This window comes from Cyrtonyx montezumae, unplaced genomic scaffold (genome assembly GCF_038088225.1).
Source record: "Cyrtonyx montezumae isolate F1298 unplaced genomic scaffold, pur_monq_1.0 scaffold_18, whole genome shotgun sequence".
Lineage (NCBI taxonomy): Eukaryota > Metazoa > Chordata > Aves > Galliformes > Odontophoridae > Cyrtonyx > Cyrtonyx montezumae.
This window is the reverse complement of record NW_027071914.1, coordinates 10,141,514-10,164,844: the sequence shown is the minus strand read 5'-3', so window position 1 is coordinate 10,164,844 and position 23,331 is coordinate 10,141,514. Positions and strand designations below refer to the sequence as shown.

General features: G+C 40.9%; 2 protein-coding genes across 3 annotated transcripts in view; one reads left to right on the top strand and one right to left on the bottom strand.

The window, feature by feature from the left end:
- RNF145 (ring finger protein 145) overlaps positions 1 to 3,904 on the bottom strand; it is a 39,296-nt gene extending 35,392 nt beyond the window's left edge. The window contains exon 1 of the mRNA XM_065734677.1: positions 3,711 to 3,904. The gene's annotated coding sequence lies outside the window, so the exon portion shown is untranslated. The remainder of the gene's footprint in view (positions 1 to 3,710) is intronic.
- Positions 3,905 to 9,394: 5,490 nt separating this feature from the next.
- On the top strand, positions 9,395 to 22,143 carry UBLCP1 (ubiquitin like domain containing CTD phosphatase 1). Of its 2 annotated transcripts, none has more exons than XM_065734657.1 (11): positions 9,395 to 9,426; positions 11,862 to 12,052; positions 12,484 to 12,575; positions 12,942 to 13,027; positions 13,119 to 13,234; positions 14,274 to 14,372; positions 15,273 to 15,310; positions 17,683 to 17,781; positions 18,196 to 18,312; positions 19,659 to 19,786; positions 21,080 to 22,143. In XM_065734657.1, exons 2-11 carry the CDS (start codon positions 11,899 to 11,901, stop codon positions 21,105 to 21,107), a joined length of 957 nt encoding a protein of 318 aa, XP_065590729.1. In that variant the 5' UTR covers positions 9,395 to 9,426; positions 11,862 to 11,898; the 3' UTR covers positions 21,108 to 22,143. The 2 variants fall into 2 exon arrangements, with proteins under 2 accessions (XP_065590729.1, XP_065590728.1); XM_065734656.1 differs by having other exon boundaries at positions 9,407 to 9,426; positions 11,859 to 12,052.
- The last annotated feature ends 1,188 nt before the right edge of the window (positions 22,144 to 23,331 follow it).

The following is a 23,331-nucleotide window of genomic DNA, read 5'->3' as shown; positions in this document are numbered from 1 at the left end:
CTTAGCAAAGAACTTCCTGGTGTGTCTGCAGAGAAAAAAAAACAACCACAAAAAAACACAGAACTCCGGAGAGCATGTGAGTCAGTGATCCATCAGAACAGCTCCTTCCCGTGCAGTCAGCAGCAAGAAAAGCAAAAGACGCCTTGCTCCTGTACAATTTAAACGAGGCCAACTTCTGTGTTGGCTAACAAGGACAGCACTCAACCATTTCTGCTGAGAAGGTCAGAAACAATGAGCATACAGGGCATACTAATAAAGCAGCAAAACACAGTTGTCTGTACTGTAAGGCTGTCATTAGGATCTGGTTAGCAGCTCCAGTAATAACAGTTTTGGTAGCTCACCAGTTTAGTAATTCTCAGTAACAACCACTTAGTATTTAGCATTCAATTTAAAGGTTTATAGAGAGTGCCAGTTCACAAACAGAATACTTGATCTTGTTACATAAGAAGTTAACCAGAATAAAGGATTTTTTTCCCCATCTGGTTTAACTGCATGGATTGCTATATTGCTGGCTATATGGGACTGCAGAATTGCTATCTCCATTTAGAAATCAAACAAACTGCTGAATTCCTGTTCACCCAGGACCCAATCACTTATACACAGAGACAACCAAAGGTGATCATTTCAAGCAAAATACGTAACAAAATAAGAAAAACAACTGATAGTGTAAAACAGTACCTCAACCCCTCATCTCTTCATGGGGACAGAATTGAACATGCATTCATATTAAAGGTGAAACCAACTAGAGACAGTTAACCGTACAGGACAAAGAAATCTTTCTCCAACTGCCATTAGTTTTAGCAAGTTTGATGAGGGAGAAGAAAATCAGTTCAGGAATGGGGATATATCTCAGCACTGTGAAGTTAAAGTTACTTTAAAGATTTATTTCTGGAGTACTTTCATGCACTACAAGCAGCTCCAGTCAATTATAGAGCGAGTGTATTATTTATAAGAGGCCTGTTAAACACAGAGTGCTTTCAAGTTTTCATAATGAGCAGGTAGGCCCAGGGAACTGAACCTGGGGACTAACACATGTTAACAAGGGTTAACAAATCCACCAGATATGCAGGAATACTTATTTGTGGATCCCTATAGGGATCTCTGCCTGAATATTATCAGTTCAAGTGCAGGCACACCAAGAAGGGCAGCTCATTTTCCAGAGCACAGAACATTTTTTGCCCAGTCAATTTTGGCATCTGAAGCACAGCGATCTAATTCATTACATTGAAACGGTTAAACAATAATATCTGTAAGTAAAATATTCAGGGCAAAAAAAAATACATACATATATACACACATATATAACTTGAATGAACAGAAATCAAACTGCTCTCAGGTCCTTTTTGACTCTACAGTTCCTTGCCTGTCTGAGGTTTGGTTCATTAACTAGTTATTCAGCAGATTTTTTGCCGTCACTGCCGTATTTGCAAGTCTACACCTACAGGCCTGCCTAACCACATTTGTATCAGCATATTCTGAGGGAATCTGGGCAGCAGTCCCAAAGTGCCTCTGCAGAGGACAGAGCACCCAGACACCTGCACAAAGAGCACTGGGACGACGCAGTCTGTGACAGCCACCTCTGGGCTGGAGCACAGGAGAGCAGCCACGCAGGCAGAGCTCATGAAGCCCACAGACAAGCTGTAGCACAAACACGGTACCAGGACACTGTTATGTGGCAGGATGAAATACACACCATCCCCCATGACTGCTCTTCCAGCTTTGAGGCACTTCAGATACAGGTGTAAATTATGTTTAGAGCTGGCAATGCTAACAACTGGTTACCCAACTTGTCAGAAGTGAAAACAGAAAATACTTTCAAGATTTTCCTGCATTAATATCATAAATTTTCTACTGTTGCACCTTTCAGTCCTGTAAAAAAACAGCATCAGTTCCAGGCTTGTCAAACAGGCAGCTCTGCTTCCTGCGGTAACAGTCGTGTGACACAAGACCTAACGAATGCTGAAAGGAAAGTCCCCCTTAAAGCTCAAGTTCTCTTTTAAGCACAAGACATGCAACCAACAAAATTTTCCAGGAAAACTCGATGAGGTGAAGCATCCTCTTCTGAATACTCCTTTCAAGTACACAGCTAATTACAAAGCAATCAGGCTTCTGTGAAATGAAAGGAAATGCTTTAGAATAAACACAGAGAAACCAACACACGGATGCCTGAAGCACACTGAAAGTGCCAGACATGGACGCACGCTTAGAAAGCAAAACTGCTGGGAACTGTCCACTTTGTAAACACTTTAAACATTCCCTGATGTGTTTGGAAATGAAAACTGATTCAGAAGGAGAATAAATCACCAAACTACAAAAAAAAGACTTCCAGTGAACTGAAACAGAAGGTCTCTGCATGTTTCCATGAAGGGAAGGAAACCAACCCGAGAATAGCAAATAGCTTAGAGAAAAAGGAGCACGACGCAAAACACTAAGCAGGCTTAGAGCTTTCCAAGGCACACCCATCCTTTATGTCTTCTGGGCATGACAAGCCTCTCTGCATCCGCACTGTAGATTCCAAAGTAAAAACCCAAAAGTGAGGCGCTCCTCTCCTCCCATCTCTCCCAATTAAGGAATTCCCCAGCCCATCTCCAGACATGCACCCCTCCGCCCGCGTCTCTGCGGGATCAGGCTGCTCTACTGCCAGGGCTTCCTTCTAGGACTGCTGCAAAGCAGGTGAACGAATGCTGCGTTTTGGACAAACAGCAATCTCACGTCGCTGAGATTTCTGATGGTCTTCCCTTGTAACGGAGCTCACAGAGAACTTTCGTAATGCTAATGAGTTCAGGGATTAATAAAGCGAATTTATTTTGTGACATTAGGACTCAGAAACCGGAGCTGACTGCCACAGTTGGTAAAAGTAACGAGAAAACGATTTAGAAACAGAAAGTGACAGTCTATCATGCACAGCTAGTTGGTGATTTAAGATAATCAGCACAAATAACCAAATTTACAAGTAAACTGAAGTTACAGGCTTCCACAGCTTAACAGCACACATTCTTTTTCTGTGTTTAATCTCGAAGAGTAATTAAAAATAATTTCCCTGTGACTGTCTCAAGCATTCCGAGGGCGCACTGCACACGCAGAACTCAACACAGACACAGCAGTGGATATCCCTGCGGCCTGAGCACACAGAAAAAAAGTTAACACAAGCTCTCGCACTGAAAATTGCAGGAGACAAAGGCAGCAACACCTACAAACCGAAAGAACAGTGTTTGGAATGAGATCACAAATGGGTAATGGGTGTGAGTCAGGCACGTTACCGAAATCCCCCATCTCGCTGGAAAACAAAAGATATCTTTTGCCTGCGATGTCTCCCACCTAGTGCCTCCCCAGTTACCGATACGTACACGCCATAAACAAAAAACACTTTTTCCCCCCTTCCCCAGGCCCTGCCCCTGGGCAGCCAAGCGGCACTGCCCGTTCCCATCACAAAGCCGACTGTGGAAGCCCAAGAGTCTGAAAGCGCAGAGTTCGTCCTTTACAGAAGCACGACCGGGGTCGGTGCGAGGGGCCCTTGCCCGCCGGAGAAGCCGGAGCCGGGCGGGGGCGGCCGCGAACAGCCCCTGCAGCCCCCGGGCGGTGCCGGGTGGGTCCGCACGGATGCGCCAGGCGCGGCCCCCGCCCGTCGCACGCAGGCCGCACACACAGCACCGCGGGGGCGGTGCGGCCCTGAGGAAGGCAGCGGGGCCGCGCGCGTGTGAGGGGATCACCTGGGCCGGCGCGGGTCCCTCCTCTCGGTACCGGTGCCGCTCCCCGGGCCCGCGACGGAGCTCTGCGCCTCACAACGACGGCGGCGGTCGGGCGCCCGGTGGCGGCAGAGCGGCTCCTCCAGGCACCATGGCGGCGCCGCGCCGCCTCAGGGCGCCGACAGCCCTCGGCCCCACGCACGGGCGGCCATGGCCCCGCTGCCTGCGCGCGCGCGCCGCCCCGCACTGCGCGTGCGCCCGGCCCCGCAGCTCCGCCCCGGCACCGAGCGGGGTCGGGGCCCGCCGCGCTGCGTACTGCCCGGCTCCGGCCCTTGGTTCCCCGAAAGGAAAGAGACGTCGTGGGGCGGATCTCGATGGTTTTAGCGATTTAAAATATTAAAGGTGACTCAGACTCTGTGGTCACCGGGACTTTGCACCGTCCTTTTTTACATCAGGAGGCGGTTCTAGAGGCGGCCCTGTCCATGCGCTCAGCCTGCACCCCCAGCCCATCCCGTCAGCACGGAATCAGAATCCTGAGTTGGAAGGGACCTCTGAGGGCCATCTAGTCCAGCTCCGCCGCGATGAGCAGGGACACCACAGCTAGGTCGGGTTGCCCAGGGCCTCATCCACCCTGAAAGTCCCCAGGGACAGGACATCAACCACACCACTAGGCAACCTGTTCCACTGCCTCACCGCCCTCACTGTAAAAATTTTTCCTTATATCTAAACTAAATCTACCCTCTTTGAGCTTGAAGCCATTTCCCCTTATTCTGTCCCCACAGACCCTGCTGAAGAATCTTTCCCTTCTTTCCTGTAGCTTCCCTTTCGATACTGGAAGGCCACTACCACATCACCTCAGAGCCTTCTCCAGGCTGAAGTGCCCCAGCTCTCTCAGCCTGTCCTCTTAGGAGTGGTGTTCCATTCCGTGGATCTTTTCTGTTGCCGTCCTCTGGATGCGCTCCAACATCTCCCATTCACATAAAGACTGCACGGCCAGGGACCGTGCTACACTCTCCAAAATGGTAAGGAATGGCAGTGACCCAGAGATGTAAAGCTTCTGACCTTAATACCTAAAAAATTACAAAGCCACACTGTCTCAGACGTGAGAAACTTTGCTGTGGTGAGGAATGAGGGAATATGCTGAACTGGAAAATCCTGTCATTTGCAGGGGCTGGGCAAGCAACTCAGTAATTGCTTTTTTCCTTCCACCTCTAATAAGAACCTGAGCATTCATCAACACGTATTAAAAGCACTCAGCCTCAACACAATTTATTTCACTTCATGAAGAAACGATATATTAACAGAAGAGTGCGTGTCTGTACCACGCTTTGCAAAATGATCTCTCTCTGCATACAGAGGGTTTGCAAAACACCAGAAGAAAACTGCAGGTTGAATGTGCCTGTGTCAGCAGTGCGGCAGGGCTCCGTGCTGTCATCCGCTCTGATGGTTCTGTCTCTGTTAACACTGCATCTGACTTCCCTCTGATTTGTCAGCCCAGACATCGACAGGAAGAAGACCAAACAGCATGACTGACTGAGGTTTCCCAAGCAGAAGCCAGCAGCACAGAGGAGCTCAGCTTAATGATACATTTCCACATGCTTCAGTTTATAATAATGTTTTTAAAATTAGGTTTTTTGTTTGTTTTTTAAGCTTTTAGTTCAAAGTTATCAGAGAACAAGGGAAAACAAGGGCTTCACCAGACTCCAGCCAACCCATTATTCTGCCTGGCTCAGCCTACTCACTATTTTGCTGCTATTATTCACTAACACTTGTTGGTACCACTACACCACATCTTATCACAAAAAGTATGAACCCAGTAGGTAGCAGGCAGAGAAAAACCATTCACAATTGTATAAAGCCACGGGTTTCTCCAGAAAAAGTGAAAGTCTAATTATTATTGTTTTATGATTATGTGCATCATGAAAGTATGGTAGTAAATCACTGAAGTACTTCAGTTTGCAAAAATGGACTGAAATCAAATGCCATTTTCTTTCTTTTCAACATCCCTCATCATTTAATTCTGAAAATGTGTTGCTTCACAAGAACGGATTTTTTTCTAATGAGCAGACCAGGTGCACGTCTTCAAAAAAGTACCACAACTTTCTGCTTTAAAAGTCCCTGAATTTTAAAGCCTTTTCTGCATTTGACACTGAGTGATAGCAAGTACTGAATTCTACGATTGTTTGTCTCTCATTATGAGCAGAGGCATTTGGATTACAAACTTGCAGTGAGCAGCAGCTGAGGACCAAGGAGGACCACTTTGGTAACATCTCATTAAAGCTTTCAAAAGACATTCTCAGAGTTCAGATAACGTGGAAATTTGACTTGTCCATGTGGATGGACAACTGCCAGCACTCAAACTGCTTACAAAGAAAACCCCTCATAAGAATTCTCTAAAGCAGCAAAATGTGCTGACGTGGCAGGACAGCAGACAATAAAATGGGCAGTTTTATTTGAAGCTTCTTTTACATTAAATGTTTTCATGAAATCTTTATGCATACATATGTTAAAACAAAGCAGTAAGTCACACTGTAAAACGTAGTCACACAGTAGTTACATGTAAAAATTAAGATTGGCTGCGAAACGCGATTTTGTGCCTTGTGCATACACATCGATGGCAGCCAGCCCCCAGAGGTGGTCTTCTCCTCTTGGTATCTTAGCCCATTCACTAAATAAAGAAACAAATCAACAAGAATTCCTGCAGAAACACATACTTAGACATAGGAAATAAAAGAATTACTGGTTCCAACCATAGACATAGCAAGTGTGTCTTCTGATTCAGCTGATCTTACTCCTTAGCCCTAACTCAGAATTTCTCCTTTTCACTGTCTGTAACTGTATTTCCCAAGTCTTTCCCCATCTCTTAGCTTCAAATCGACTCTTTTTTTTTTCCTGTCATTCTCACAGCTTTTCAGAGCTCTTTCCAGCAATTCAGCTTCTTCCAGTACCTCAATTTCACATTTATTTTCGCTCTTCAGGATATCACTTCTGCAGTATCTCTGATAATTACATCTCATATGATCACACACATTATTACAACTTACTGAGGAGAGCCAAGTCCCAGCAAATACACAGCTGCTGTGATTTACAACTTACCTAAGGGAAAGCCATACCAATCTCTGTGTTGAGAAGCTAGAGAGCTGAGTGGTGATGTAAGGAAAGTGATGAATCAGTTTTTGTTCACAGAACAAAAGAATCACAGTTCTCTCTCCAGATCCCTTGCCAGTTGGGCATAATCTAGAATACAAAGAACTTCAGTAAATAAAATAAAAATAATTGGGCTGAATAGTGGGAGAAGAATAACAGCCACATTCAGAAATTGGAGAAACACACAGTAAATGGGTACAAACGTCTAGTATTTATAACATCTCACAGTGCCAACACTAAGTAAATAATTTGGACAAAACTCACATGAAGAAGCTATACAAATTCTAGTCTAACCTCCACCTTACTGATAAGGAAACCAACACAGACACTCACTGTACTAGTGATAATTTGAAAATGTGTTTCATTTCAAAGCAGAGATGTTTCCATGTCTCCAGCTGAGCTGCCAGCTACTGAAGCACATCATGTTATTGAACACTGGAAATACTCAGTGTTTTGCTCATAGTCACAAAGCGACTCAGAATCTGAGCTCACATTCATACGTTGTTGTTCCTGGGGTGCAACGATGGCAGTGTTCAGTAAACCATGCTGTTGTATTACATATAAGAGGTCAGGATCAGCGGAGATTTGTGCACATACCTGCATTAGACTGGAACCACTTGGACAGCACACACTTGAAGAGCTGGACATTCTCAGGCATCACTGCTGTTACTGCCTGGCTAGAACAAATTCTGGAATTTCTTTTGTTACACCCTAGAGCACCCCAGACATAGGGTACATCAGGACCTGAAGGAGTGGACATTTGCTTGAAGAATTCCCCACTGCTTTTCCTTCTTCCTTGCTCTGCTAGAACTGACCAGTGTAAACTCAATGAGTACCACCACAAAACAAACTTTTCAGTACAAAGATGCTGCTGTTTGGACTCTGAATTGCAAATATAGGGATATTTTAGTCAAATTCCTTTTAACATTTTGCACTTCTTAATGTTAGGATTGAGCACCACCATGTGTTTTCACAGCTGAGTTAAAGAACATATTCATCTGCGCCACATGAACACCATCAGGATCCACCACTGCATTTTTCAGCAGTGCCAAGCACAAGGTAATCCTAGTCATGGCTCAGGCTTCAGGATACTGAAACACCAACATCATACCCCAAATGAAATATCATTTAGAAACACTTAATATTTTTCTCATATTCCTCAAACAGGGCATAAAACCAAAACCAAACAGAAAAACAATGCCTTTTCTCCAGGAGACAGTTTTATCGAGGCCAATTAGAAAATTATTAGAATGTATCAAAAAGATTGTAAGTAGAGCACTGATCACATTGCAGTCTCATTTTCATAGCCTCAATTTTGAAAATATGCCTGCAGGGTGCATAGTTTTATGACAGGGTGTGACTTTAATTACTACTTGCAACTTTGGAAGCTTTCCAGTATTACTGCAACATGCTGCCTCAGTGCAGAGAACAACTGTCTTTCATGAAAAGAAAGCCCTTTGTGAGTAGCATATATACACACTAACTGGTTTTACAGGGATTTGCGTGCATTCAGAAGCTAAATCTGACATGAACAGTCAATAGAATAATCTCCCACTTGTATTGCTTTTCTGGAAACCAGAGCACTTTTTATGCTAAAATCTGAATATAGAACAAAACTCAAAATTTGTAACCAAGCAGGAAAAGCATAAAATTAATTCTCAAACAGAAAAAAAAAAAAAAAAAGGACCGGGGCAATTCAGGCTTCTGTGCAGCTTCTGTTTATATTTTTGTTTATATCACATCAGGTTTGCAATGCAATGCAATGCTAGGGACAGTTCTCACAGGGCCATGCATAAAACTGCTCACCTCTCTTTTTGCCTTCCCTTTCCTATCACCAAACTAAAAGAAGTAATTCTCTCTACAGAGCAAGACCACAGCTGAAAGTACCAACACTTTCACCTTCCCTCCCCTGCAGATTTAATTCTGATCACAGATACCAACAGGAACTGCACTCTGTATCCTTCCCACTCGGCTTCCCTAAGAAACTTTACTGTTTAACAGTTTTCTTTCCTTTAAACTATTGCTACAGAGTATAACACTTAAATACAAAAGCCCACCTTTGTGCAAACTACAGCTTTCCTTACTAATGGCACAAAGTGGCTACAGCTGAAGGCAAGTCCTGAGAATCCCAGCAGCTCCGGAGATGGGACTGCTGATTCAAGGGACCCAAAATCACACTCTGCCTTGAAGGAGTCAGCTTAGAAGCTAAAAAGGCTTCGAGCCAGGATTCCTGGGCACGAACAAATCTCCTGTGAAGGTTACTAATGAAAGAAAGAAGCAGGCGGCAGCGAGCAGGGGGATACGAGCCCTGCCTGCTGTCAGAACCGGAGAGCAGCAGCCACGAGGAGCAGCAAAACAAACCCTCCTCCTCGTCGTGTACCGCTCTGGCTCTGACACAGCCCGGCTCCTCCCGGCACACCTCGGCGCAGGATCACAGCTCGGCCCACGCCGGCGGAGCACGGCCGGCACGCTCCAGCACCCGCGCGCCGCCGAGCGACAAACAGCGCACATCCGGCACCCCTCCACTTCCGGCGGGCTCCACTTCCGCTTCCGGTGCGGCTGATCGCGGGTCGGTGCCGGTTCCGTTGCCAGGGTGAGGAGCCGCATCGCGCTGCCGCGGGTGGGGCCGGGGGTTGCGGGCAACACCGCTGCGGCCGCAGTCGCCGTGGGGAGCCGGGCATGAAGTGTCCGTCCGCGGTAGCACCGGGTATTCCCGTGCCGGTGGTGCGGGGGCCGTGGCGGCGCTTCGGGGTGAGCGCGTCTCTCCCGGCCCTGGAACGTCCGCGGGACACAGGGCCTGCAGCAGCGCGGGGCCTCCGCTCCGTTCGTGTCACCACTGGGGCAGCTCGGACGGGACCGGATTCAAAGTGGGGACCCGCGACCGTCCCCAGGCGCTCCGTCCCCGCTCCGTGCTGCAGCGCGGCGCTCCCCTCCCGCGGGTTGGGTTTGTCATGCCCGCGTTTTCCGTTGCCCAGTGAAATAGCCAGAAACGTAGAGGTATACTGTCTCTCTCCCAAATCTCCGAAGAAGAGCACTTCCTGTGCCCCAGTGCCCTTTTAACAGTAGACTCTTGGTGGCTGGCAGGGCTCTGACAATGTCATCCATCTAACGAAGTAAGCACCTAGAACAAACTTTGTTTCAGGACATTTCAGTTTCCCCCTCTGTCCAGTCCAGTCAACTTTGAAAATCCCTGTGATTTTCTCTTTGGTCTTCTCTGTTCATTGAATTATACGGAATGGCTTTGGCTGGAAGGGACCTGAAAGACGATCTACTTCCAACTCCCTGTCTTTAATCTATAGTCCTGTAAACGTTGATTCTAATGTCCACACTCAGTTCCATCACTGTTTTGCATTGAATAAAGGTCTTTCTGCTTGGTGTTTCTGATAACCTTCATCCTGACAGAGCCGTACTTCTGCAAGGACTGACAGCTGATAATGCTCTGCTTCAGATGGACCCTTTCAGTTCTACAGAGGCCTGAGACATTTCCTTACAGCTTTTACTCTATCCATTTGCTTGCAGAATGACCTAAGGTGTGTGGTACAGATGAGAAAACAGACCACAAACTCTTCTTTCTAAGCATAGAAAACTTGGTCTGAGATTTATGGACAGAGGTCATTTGGAATAATGAACACTGTTTGCTGATATGCAGACTTAACCTCAGTTGGTCCTCTTAGTGCTTCTAACACCTTCTTTCACAGAATAATACTAATTCACAGGGTTATACTGTCCCCTATCCAATTTGATGATATTTTGAGATATTTGAAAAAATAATAAAAATTGTTTGTTCTAAATTTTATTCAGTTTGCTTTCAGGGATCTTAGAGGAAATAGTGAGGGAGAATGGCTTTTATTGTCCTCAGCAAGCATGTTGTATCTGGTTCTCCATTTCTTATCTGAGTTTGGTGGGTACGTCTGAATAATTACTTGATTGTTCTTAACAAAGGATATTGTGTAGATGGAAAGTATTTTGTAACTGTTGAGAATGATGCTTGAGAGGATGAGGAGTCAGACTTCTGGATTCTAGCTTTTCAGAGTTGCCAGACCTGGGTTTCTTGGTACGGTGTGTTTCTCAAAGATGGATGCCCTCAGGTTTGGTTTGGTTTTATTTCTGTGGCTCTCTTCTCTTCACTTTTGGTCAGCAGTCTTTTAAGGACATTCTCACCATTAGTTGTACAGAGGCCTTCTCTGGATCCCTGACAGTTTGAAATGGCCATTTCATACCCATTCCTTGATTATCTGCTTCCAAGCTTTGACAGAAGAAGACATGTTTTTCCTTCCCCAGAAAGCTAAAAGTCTTGTTTCTGTCTTTAGTGTGGGAATAAGCTGATGAATGTAATTCACATAAATGATTTGGTGTAAATTAAAGACAGTTGTAATTATGATTATTTTGTCAGTGCTTCAATGAAGTGCAGTTCTTACAGTATAATTGTACTGTGTAGGTGTGTATTTTGGCTTTGTTTTCAAACTCCTGCTTTGATACTGTTACAGTGAGACACTACCCGAGGTGTGTATTACTGCAGCTATTGCACAGGCCTTAGTGAAAGTGAGGACAGAAAGACAGTGATTCACACGAACTGTCGGTTCTGAACTGCTTTTATGTATTTATGTATTATATAATGAGTGGTTCAGTTGTGAAATTCTTGCAAAAGACATTTCTGAGATTTGAAAATGACTTCTCTGAAATGACTTCTCTGATGCTGCAGTCCTCTGCATGGGTGCTGGTTGTGCTGCAAACAAGCTGTACCTGCACAGAATGCACAGCAAGTGAGCATGTGCTACAGCAAACAGTGAATGTGACACTGCTGAATACATCAAAGCAGAGCTCAAAGCCACAGCTTTCGTGCTGCTCTTTCTTGCTTAGTTTCTGCATTTTATCAACATTTATCATCTGTGCATGCAAAGCAAACAGCTCTTTGATGTACAATACCATAAAGATGTAAAAACAGTTAGACTGTATGGTTTGTCTTCTAAAAAAAACAGTACTCCTATTTCTTGCTTATGTGATCATTTCATTTCCCCCCTCCAGCAGATTTTCCAGGAAATAATACTGAACATATGCTTCAAGGATGTCTCTCTCTCTTATAATAAAATGGGGTGGACAGGAGTATACGATAACCTCACTGTCAGAAGAGGACACAGTGTTGGATCTGAAGCAATCTCTGAAAGGCCTTACTGGAGTGTTACCAGAGCGCCAAAAATTACTTGGACTTAAAATGAAGGGTAACTATTTGTATTTATTATTTGTTTTGGATGTGCATGAGATATATAAGGAAGAGCATCCTCTTAACTTAGTCAGGATATGTGTATTAACATCTGGCTTTTGGAATGCACACACCTGGAGAAATTTGATACATCACTATGTAGTCTGTTACTGATACATTTGTACGGTCATTTCTAATGGCTGATGTGCAGCAGCTGTACCTTAAACATTTTTAGTTGTTTTTAGCAGACAAGCAGAATGTCTGTGGATGGAGGATGACAATGCAGCTTGGAGTACTCTTGTATTGTATGAGTAGCTTATTTCAGTTAAGCATGAAATGTACTGACAGTTTTCTGAAATCTCTCTACTCAGTTTGAAAAAAAGGAAATAAGAAACAAAACAAACAAAAAAGAACAACAAAAAAGCAAACAGAACTCTTCTTGCGTTATAGGGAAACCTGCGGACGATGATGTTAAGCTTGGAGCTCTCAAGTTAAAACCAAATACTAAAATCATGATGATGGGCACTCGTGAAGAGAGTTTGGTAAGTATTTTACTTGCTTATTAGCTTTAGAATAGGAAAAAAAAAAGATTATGTCTACTGATTATGGTTTCAAATAATCAAACAATTAGTACTTCTGTAGATTTCTGGTATTTATGTAAACTTCTCTGTAGAACTTGGATAGCAATAAAATCCTGTGTTGTTTTGGCCTTAAAGTACAAACCTACTTCTGTGATTATCTCACTGACTGCTGAAATCTTAATCACCATTATATTCGAGTATTTTTTCTATTAGTAAAGTTAAATCACTTTTGTTAATTTTTTTTGTTTGCAATGAACAGTAACAGAATCTGGATATGCACTGTTTTCTTTTAGTGATCCTAGTTATCTTTCATTATTTTTCCACTAGGAAGATGTCCTCGGGCCACCTCCTGATAATGACGATGTCATTAATGACTTTGATATTGAAGAGGAAGTTGTGGAAGTAGAAAACAGGTTAGGAACTCTAGCTATTAAAAAGCAGCCCTGTCATGGAATGTACAGTATGCATTTTAATTAACTGTAACTTTTTGCACTCTTATATTAGGGAAGAAAATCTACTAAAAATTTCTCGCAGAGTTAAAGAATACAAAGTGGAAATTCTGAATCCTCCCAGGGAAGGAAAAAAGCTGCTGGTGCTAGATGTTGATTATACACTATTTGGTGAGACTTTATGCAACTTGTGGGTTTGGTTTAAGAGAGTAATTTATTTGCCAGTTCATGTTTCTTCCTGTTTGATTTACAAATATACTTTGGTAATTTTGGTTTGTGTTGTATGATGTAACTTCTGTTTTGTAATATTTTGAGGTCTTCTGCTCATATTTTAAGAAGCATTGGGATTTGTGAATGTTGCATATTGTTGATCTTAGTGCAGCAACCATTTACTTTCTCTAAGATGATGCAAAAAGTAGTTTAGCATTTTATCCAAAACTTTTCTCTTGAGCAGTTTGTATCTTGGACGTGATAATGGCTGAACAAGATACTGTTGTAAAATAATGATCTCTGTACCCAATTGATTCCTCTTTTAGGGATGGGAGAATAGCTTCAGATTGAATTTCCAGATAATACATGTACAAAACCATGTTTTACCTGAAAACTCTGACTGTCTTTCTGAGATGACTTCATTTTCTGGGATGTAGGTGTATCATGGCAGTTTGACTATAAACACTACGTATCAGCTTACCTTTTTTCCTTTTCTGTAATTTCCTTTTGCATGACATTTCTCTACAATCCAAGATGAAAATTCAGCCTATTACAATTTACAGTTTTATTTCCTTGCCTCCTTCTAGCAGAATTTAACAGCAGTTTTCTAATTGGAACAGGCAATGTTTACAAGTTTGAAATAAGCTTGGTATATGTTCACAAAGTTAGCTAGTCTAGGTTTGCAAGAACCTGTTCAATATCTGGGCTGTTAGAAATGTGTTAAGATAGACAGATGAATTAATTGGCCTGACTCTTTAGACTCTTTAAAGATATTCAGACCCACAGCTAAGCACTCAAATTCCTGTAAAGATCAACATAAATACCTCTTCTTCTTTTCACCTTTAAAGTAGGAATGGTGCCTTACCGTAAGTTCTTCCCTAATTTCGAAGTTCTCCAGTGCTTCTTATGTGAGACATTTCAGGACTCTGGGAAGACAACAAAGTCATACTTAACATCTTAAATTCTACAATAAATTTCTTCATTCTCATTTTCTTTTTAGACCACAGATCTTGTGCTGAAACTGGGGTAGAACTGATGAGGCCGTACCTTCATGAGTTCCTAACATCTGCATATGAGGATTATGATATTGTAATTTGGTGTAAGTTTCTGAACTCAGTGCTAAAATTTAATTATAAACTATCATTTGAAGCAGAGACTCCAAATGGGAGGTCTTTGTATCACTTTTTAATGTGAATCACAAGATGTAAAGCAGTACATGAATGTTCAGTTGTAACGTAGTCACCAGAAATGTTGCTGTTATGAATGGACCTAAAAACAGTATAAAGCTCAATATCCGTTTACTAAATGTCACTTTGTACAAACAAACAAATGCTTGAAATAACACCATTGTAAAATCAGCATTCAAACAATGCTTGGTAGCTCAGCTCTACAAATAATTTCAGTCTAGACAATAACCCATAGCAATAAAAAACTGGAAATTGACCAAACTCTCATGTCTATAGGGATGGCTGATGCTTTGCTTCAGCACAATTTCACTTCCTGTCCAACAGCTTGAGCCAATACAGAGTTTAAACTTGTTTTACAAAACTTAGCTTTCATAGTCTGAAACAGTGTTTCCATATATTCTTAGATCAGCAGCAGTGTTGACACTGTGTCCTTTCCAGGCCTTATGAAGTCTTACTGCTTTCAGGAGAAAATGCTATAAAGACAATGTGGTTCCTCAAAACAGATGTAGCCTCTTCCATGGCCGGGAAGACTGTAGCTGAGTAACAACTGATCTAGAAAGTGTTTTTAAACACATACAGTGCTTAATCTAGTTTTCATTTGAAAGTTAATCTTTTTCAAATTGAAATAAAATTCCATGGAGGCAGACTGTCATTAGAGCAGTGAACCCTGACAGCTGTGACAAGGATGGGTCCTTCTGAAAGTCTGTAAAACTAATTCGTACATAAACAGTTTTTGGTCTTTTTTTTTTTTTTTTTTTAAACCATCAATGAATGTTGAAAAATAATTCTTTGGTTTGTCCCTTCTGTTTTAGCTGCTACTAACATGAAGTGGATTGAAGCTAAAATGAAAGTAAGTTGTTCTGGAAAGGTGTAATCTGTTTCTGATCTAGCATATAGTTGGGTTTATGTTCAGCATTGTAGAGAGATTAGCAACCGAGGAGACTGTATTAATCAAATCCAAGTTTTGTAAATCTTCATAGTCACTTTAAAATACCTTTGATATAAAAATAGATAAAATCTAATTTTAGAACTCCACACAAACTATCAAAGCAGTAGGTACTAAATTTAGCAGAGCTAAGCACAAGTCAGTACTTGCTGAAACTTAGTCACATAGCCTTCACTGTTGCTTTCATCTTAGCTCTAATTGTATAACACAGATTTTTAAGGGAGTGGACAGATGTGGCATGCTGGAATAGGTTATCAAGAGAAAACTCTTTTCATATTCATCTTGTCCCTCTTGCAGCTGTGTGATTTGGTTTCTTCCTCTGCTTTATTTGAACATCTGCAAAAGCTCTTCTTTCAGGTCTGGCTTCTTCCGTACCTAAATTGGGCAACTAGCCAGTTTTGCACAGCTGACCTAGTGGTAAACATATTTATGGCCAGGCTTAGCTGTAAACCTAATGAGCTTACTAAGATGTGCTGTATATTTGGTTCGTGGGTTGTTTTTGTTTATAAATCAAAGGTTATTTCACAATTCCAAATTTAAACTTTATCTCACCTTTTTTTTATAGACTTTTTTCAGGCTGTAACAGAAAATAATTACTTTTTAAGTATTGTCTAATTCAAAACAATGATTTGCAGTAATTATTTTAAGCAAAAATCCTTCAGAATGATCTCAGAAATGAGAACCTTTAATCATAACTCTGAACAGGGATGAGCACAATTAAAATTGGTACTGAGTCTTGCAAACACTGTATTTCTGTACCACTATGCCATCTCTGTTTATTCTTTGTCTATGAATCAAGTTTATTTTAATCAGTAAATATATTGTAACTACAGTTCTGAAGTACAAAACTATGAGTTTGAGCTAGAGTGAGTTTGTGGCTCAAATATTCTTACAAGAGGTTGTGGTTGTTACCATGCCCTTAATTCTCTGGCTGTATCAAAACCATTGTAACAGATAGAGGTAAGTGCAAGTGTGATGAACCAGAAAGCTAATCATTCACCATGCTTTGCTCCTTATCTGTAATGTGTGTACAAATCCCACATCTTGCATGTGGGATTTACCGTTTAAGGGAAAAACCTTTGTTTTGCTGCAGAATCTGTTGTAGCATTAGGATTAAATCTAGCAGAAAACAATTGTTCTAAACTGGGCTGTTTACCTTGCACTGCTCACCTTTCCAGACCTTTCATACTAGAGATTCACTACCTCCCCATGCCTACTGCTACGTTGAGATTCCTAACACTGGACCACAACTGTTGCTTCTCTTTAAACTGATTGCACATCTACAAGTATCACTTTTTGTTTGGGAGCAGTGATCCCAGCAATACTTGTCACTGAAGGGTTTATTTTAAAATACAAACCAGAAACAGTATTAAAAAGGGAAGTGTCAGATAACTGTTTAGTCTCTTATTCTCCATCTATTTATGCACAGAATTCAGATGAAGTAGAACAGCTGTTTTTCGGTGTAAGAGTACATCAACCCCAGTATTTGGCACTTTTCATTTGGACAGTTCACTTTTCCATATAAAAGCAATCAGTTAAATGTGGCTATAGATCCTCAGGACAACCGTTTCAGTGGATATTTTCTCTACATTATGTAGCTTAGCACATTATTGTCACATACATCAGAAATTAAGGCAGCGCTGTCTATGTCATGTAGTAGATTTTACTATTACTTCTCAATTCTGAAAAAGATTTGAAGTGAAAATTATGCCCAGTCACCTAGTCTAAGGGGTTTTTCTTTTAAAACAGATCATTTTTCCTTTATTTCAAGAGTGATCAAATCCTTCAAGTACAAATTGAGACATTTCTTATCAACATTCACCATCTAGGACATGTGTTGAGGAAAAGGTAACAATGAACTGCTGTTATGCCTTTGATTGGCTGAGATTGGTTACAGCTTACTGTAAAAAACAAAGAGTAGAACATACACAGTTGTTTTTATAGGTACAAATATTGAGACACAGACTGTGGATGAAGGTATGACAAAAGCTCTCTGTATTTTGCCTCTTCTGCAAAGTTGTTCTAGTTTTTATGCTGACATCAGATGCTAAATATCTGTAGTAAACACTACAAAAGTAAATTCCTGTCACTCTTTTCTCCTCTTGGTAGGACAGTATACCTGATTGGTTCTCATTGGATAGAAAAATATGTCCATTTTTAATACACCTCTGCTCATCCTCATCAGCTCACCCTTTGACAATGTATTACAATTGTTCCAGCTGTACTGCAGTAAAACTTATCATCTGAAGCTTTAATAATTATTCATTGTGATGCAGGAGCTTGGAGTGAGCACTAATGCAAACTACAAGATAACCTTTATGTTGGACAGTGCTGCCATGATAACAGTGCACACTCCTCGAAGGGGACTAATAGATGTAAGTACAGTTTTTTCTTCATGATTTTCTACATTCAGATTACGTGTTATTATACTGCATTGAAGTATTTAACAGTAAGGTTGTGCTGAAGTTTTCATGCAAGAAAACTAGCAATATCTGAAGTGCAGTCTTTTTTTTTTCTACAGAAATCCTCTACAGTTTAATGCTTCAAATAGTTCATATGGACAACACTGCTTTAAATCCAGTAATGAATGTTTTTTCTCAACAACTGTTGAGAAAATTTAATACCAAAGAAGGTTTGGTTTAGATCTCTTTACATCTCTTATTAAAACCCAACTACATGATACTTTTTCAGTCCGTTTGAGTTTGGACTTAAATTCCTATAGACTGCTATTTTCATCTACTGCATATGATCTGGTTTACCAAGGTTCTTTTTATGCATTATTTTTGCAGGTGAAACCTCTTGGTGTTATCTGGGGAAAATTTTCAGAATATTACAGCAAAAAAAATACAATTATGTTTGATGATATCGGCCGAAACTTCCTAATGAATCCACAAAATGGACTCAAGGTAATGTTAACTGGAAATTTTATATATTACTTTTTTAAAATATAATTTAAGTAGTTCTTCATGCTGTATATTAAAGTAAGGCTATTCTTAACCAGCAAAGATGCATATTTTGTTGCATTTTTTTAAATTTAGATGTCCATTGTTTGGACTAGCAGTTCCCTAATTGTAGTTTAAAATAAGCCTCGATTCCCTAAATGAGCTTTAAGAGACTTCCAAACAACTGAAACTGTTATTTCTGCTTACATTGTGCCTGAAGACTACAATCGATGTGGATATTGGTGACAGGCAACATTAAAATTGTGACATTGAATCTTTAAGAGCTGTTATGTTCAGAAAACAAATCAAATAACAAGCTGTTGTACTTTGTGTTAGCACGTCAACTTGATAGCAATCACTTTGTTCCCCAGTAGCAATTAATACCTGGAGCCATTTTGACTGCAGAACAGCAAATATTTCATTTTATAAAATCGTCAACTAGTTCCTGCTCCAAAACATGTAATCATCAGTGCTGGCTCTGAATAAGAATACAACTTAAATTCTGTGGTGCAAAAATACATACTAAAAGAATCTGCAAGTTTCTTTAAAACAAATTCAGGAACAGAAACCTAAGATTGTGTTTCTTTGAAAACAGCCATGATTTGAGGAAGATGGCAATTGTCACCTGTCAGGATGGCATTAATCAAAACTGTACAAAATTAAGAGAATCAGGAACACCAAAGATGGCGCTGGGAGAGGATTAGCCAGAGAGCTCCCTCTAGTTCAGATTTCAAAGGTGTTTGTCAAAATGTTATTAACAAAGCTGCAGAACCTTGAATGACTAAAACAAGGCGCAGGTATAATGTATTCCAAGCTTAAAGCAGTTGTCAGACAAGCTTTACTTCTGACATCGATCGTCACAGAAGCTGTGACTGCAGTCAGATGTGATTTGTTGAAAAAAAGCATCTGGTTCCAGGGATGCCACACAGCTCATAGCACAGCTGAAACCCTCTCATTTCTCCTGCAAAAATATCTATGAAATCATGGTAGAAAATGTGACAGTCCATCGCAGATCAATTTATCGTTCAGTCTGACTGAGAGGGGAAGGCTTGAAGAAACACAAGACTGACAGAACAAATTTCTTCCTGGTGAGCATGCAAGAGAAGAGCTCTGAAATCCAGATTGCATCAATAAAGAGACAAATAGGAGGTGACTGCTAATGGAATTTTTTTTTCCTCTTACCTAAAAGAAGTTAAAATTTGACATAGTACTGACAATATATTTTGACTAGGTGGTAAACGTTATAGAATTGTGAGCATTTTTCTCACTTGGAGCAAATGATGATAACCACTTTTTTTTTTTTGTAATAGATAAGGCCTTTTATGAAAGCACATTTAAATCGGGATAAAGACAAGGAGCTTCTAAAGCTCACTCAGTACCTCAAAGAAATAGCAAAATTAGATGACTTCTTGGAGCTCAATCATAAACATTGGGAAAGGTAAGAACAATGTCAAAAATATTTCTTTCTGTTCCTGACCCCACTGTGTTTTGCTTAATGTCATCTGTGGAAAGACCAGTAGCAGCTGAGCGGGTGAACTTTGACATGACTTATTTAAGCTACAAATATCATTTAGTTTGAGTGGGATTTTAAAAAGCCTGCAGTGTTTAGGCTGCCTCTCTAGGAAACTAGGGCTTTTGATAGAATGGACCTCCTTTTTCTTTCTACTTCAGAGTTCAGGATTACTGAAGCACTTCTGCTTCTTAAAGGGAAAAAATAACCTGATCCTTGTAAATTTCCTTTTTCCCACTCCTACAAAGTTAGGCTGTCACTTCAGATCTCATCTCCATTGCTGCAAGACAGCTCTTCCGGAGGTTACTTCTGAGGTCTGGGTTGTTTGGGTGGCTCTCAGGCACTATCCAAGTGTGTGGTACTAAAGTATTTACCAGCATTGAAACATAAGTGTTAGGAATCCAAGTCCTCCAAATACTTAAAGCACCAGCTATCATCCTAATTCTTTCTACAGAACGATCAGCTGAAGTGTTTAGGTAAAGTTACACGTTTGATTTTACGCATTAGCCTGAATCTTCAATACATGTAAAAAAGAGCATGTACGATACGCTGTTTGAAAAGCACTCATTCAGTGCTTAAAAGAACAGCATTGCAAACTTGATATCATTTTAATTTTTGCTTCTGATTAGACCAAAAAGTCAGGTGCAAGATTTTAAAAGCCCTGGAATTCAGTGGATGTTTCAGAGTCAGTTAATACTGAGATATTTTAGAGCATTTGCAAAATCTTCAGTGCACTGTGTAGTGGGATTGTTCCATCTGTGGTGGTGAGAGGGCTATGAGATCAGGCAGCAAGCATTTTTAGAGCAACTCAAACTTGGAAGGAGGGAGCGGAGAAATGTTCTTTTCAGGTTGTACTTGATGGCTGTCCTCTAAAGTCTTGAACTTATTTGAAAAATCCATATCTAATGTGTCTGTCTCAGGGGTTATAATAACTACTTTTCAACTGATGCAATTTTCAGCCTCACAGAATTTAATATATTTTAATTCCCTTCCGCTCTTTTATCTGAAACCTTATACAGTTTAACTAAAAACGTTGAGTCATTCCAAGATAACCTATCATGAAATGGAAAGAACATGAAATCAGATAAAATCATAAGTATATTCATCACAGTCTAATTTTTGGTTATTAATAATGAGCTTTTTTCCCACAGTTTGTGCATATAAAAGATGGGTGTATTTGTGTCAGCTTATTTTGTGTGAAACTGTTTTTGCTTCTTTCAGGTATCTTTCAAAGAAACAAGGACAATAACAGCAACAAAATTGTTTGGCACTAAATCAAAGGGAACTTAACTAAGATCATTGGACTTTTCCTTGCTTATACACTAGAGTACAATAGTGCTGGACACTGGATACAATGCCAGAATGACTGCTATACTTGGTCTTCCAGTTGGATGGTTGTGGGTTATTTTTAGTTGTTTTGTTTCATGGTGGGTTTTTTGTTTGTTTTCTCCTAAAGAACACAGCAATAAGCTCAAAGTGGGAGAAACAAGTCGGTTACTTTTTCTTACATTCAGTTCTACAGTGTTACTACAAATATTTTCCTCTCTTTTTCTGCTGAAGTACAACCATAACCATTAAAGACCAAAACAATTCTGAAACTAGAAGAAAAAAAATTTAGACCAAAAAAGTTGAGTAAGGAGCCAATTTTGACAGTGTATGAATTGTATAAGCCCTCTATTCCCTCTGTCTTTAGAAACAGTCTCCCTCACCCAGTCCAGTATTTAAATTTATAAATTACAAGTTGTCTAAGTTTGGTATGTATTAGTATGTCAGTGTTTCTTTGTGCAGGACAGTAAGATGGGAAGGTACCACCTCTGTGGACAGTTTATCCCAGTGTGTGAACTTGTACTATAAAGCAGTGTTTACTGGAAAACAGAAGACTGAAGTTTGAGGGAGGTAATCCCACTCCTTTCTGGTAACTGAAAAGCAGTCTGCCTGAAAAATTCTCATACGTCAGATAAAGGGTTTAGACCTCAGATGGGAAAGTCACATTCCTAACAAAGCATGAACAAAACCCTTGTTCTCTTCTAGCTCAATCCTGTCAAAGTGCAAACACTGTGTTTAAATACAATATCCAGCCATACTGTTCTTAAAATATCATTTACTTGCGCTGCTTCTGCCTGCACTATAGAAGTGTGATGTGACTGCTGTTTGGCATTACCAACACTCGTGCATTATGCAGTTCATGTATTTGAAAGAAGACTGACCCTTTCAAATAAAAATAGTATATATTGTTCTTAAGGAACTATAGCAGTTGTGTAAATAATAAATACCTTTTTCATGAACTTGCATCCTGTGCTATCTTACATATTTGTTTTGCATTATAGAGAATCCATTGCTAATCTTCATTTTGAAGGTTTGGGGGTGTTTGTTTGGGATCCAGAGACATGGATTTTGTATCAGTTGTTAAATAAGAGACCAGTAAGTGCCACTGCAGATCAGTGCCCTGGTACTGAATGGCAAAGTGTGTAGCTGCATGGGAAAGGAACCTTGACAGCAAATGTCAGAATGTCAGGACAGCAGACACAAATGAGCTGTTAAGATGAGCACGTTAGGCTCCGGCTCAATGACCTGTCAGAAAATATCCAGTTTCTTATCTGCTGCTCTTTGTGGTTTAGTGCCAACTCAAGCTGTGTTTTAAACTAGTAAACCTGGAACCCAGTGCATAAAAGTCTTCTTTGGCAAGTATGGAAGGTGAATTTCTGAAGTTTTGCCTCCTAGAGCTGATTTCTGAACTGGAAGGCTGACTCACTTGTGTATGTAGGTTGCTCTGAAAGTAATGCCTCCCATTTGTTTCTATAGGGACTACAACAGCTAAATAGAGTACAATAACAGTGCTTGATGGAGCAAATTCTCATCTACAAAACCATTAGGTATACATTGTCACTAGCAATGAAGCAGAGCCTGCATACCACACATTAAAATCTGCACCACCAGAGGTGACTGTTGCATCACCAGAGGTGAATGTTGCCCATGCAGTTCATCTTTCATCAGCCAAAACAGATGAAAGTCAGAAGGTGTCTATACAGTGGGCATAGTAGGACAGTCCAGCCAATATGCTCTATGGCCTTCAGACTGGTATTTGGCCTGGTGCTATCATGTCGCAAGAGAAAGGTTGTCTTCTTCTCTGGTCTGACTCTAGAAGTTCAAACCTTCAATTTAGTCAGCAGGTTTGACTGCATTCCAGAAAAATCTAGAAGGACCACTCCTTTCCTGTCCCAAAATACAATGCAAGTCACTTTACCCACTGAAGGGTGCATCTTGAACCTCTTATTCAATGGAAAATTCACATGTCGCTGGTGCTTTGACTCTGGCTTGTAGCAGTGACACCATGTCTCGTCATGATTTGATCCAGAAAACTCGGCCTCATATTGGTTCAGTAGGTCCTGACGAACTCACATGCACTGCTCTTTCTGTTCCTGTTGGTTTCCCACCTACAGCAAATTTCATTATATTCCAGTGTTGCCAGCATC

Bases quoted from the DNA above. Each gene is read 5' to 3' on its own strand.
- UBLCP1 (XM_065734657.1), top strand. From the start codon at position 11,899: ATGTCTCTCTCTCTTATAATAAAATGGGGTGGACAGGAGTATACGATA. The intron at 12,053-12,483 runs GTAACTATTTGT...CTTGCGTTATAG, and splicing joins ACTTGGACTTAAAATGAAGG to GGAAACCTGCGGACGATGAT. The intron at 17,782-18,195 runs GTAAGTACAGTT...TTATTTTTGCAG, and splicing joins CTCGAAGGGGACTAATAGAT to GTGAAACCTCTTGGTGTTAT.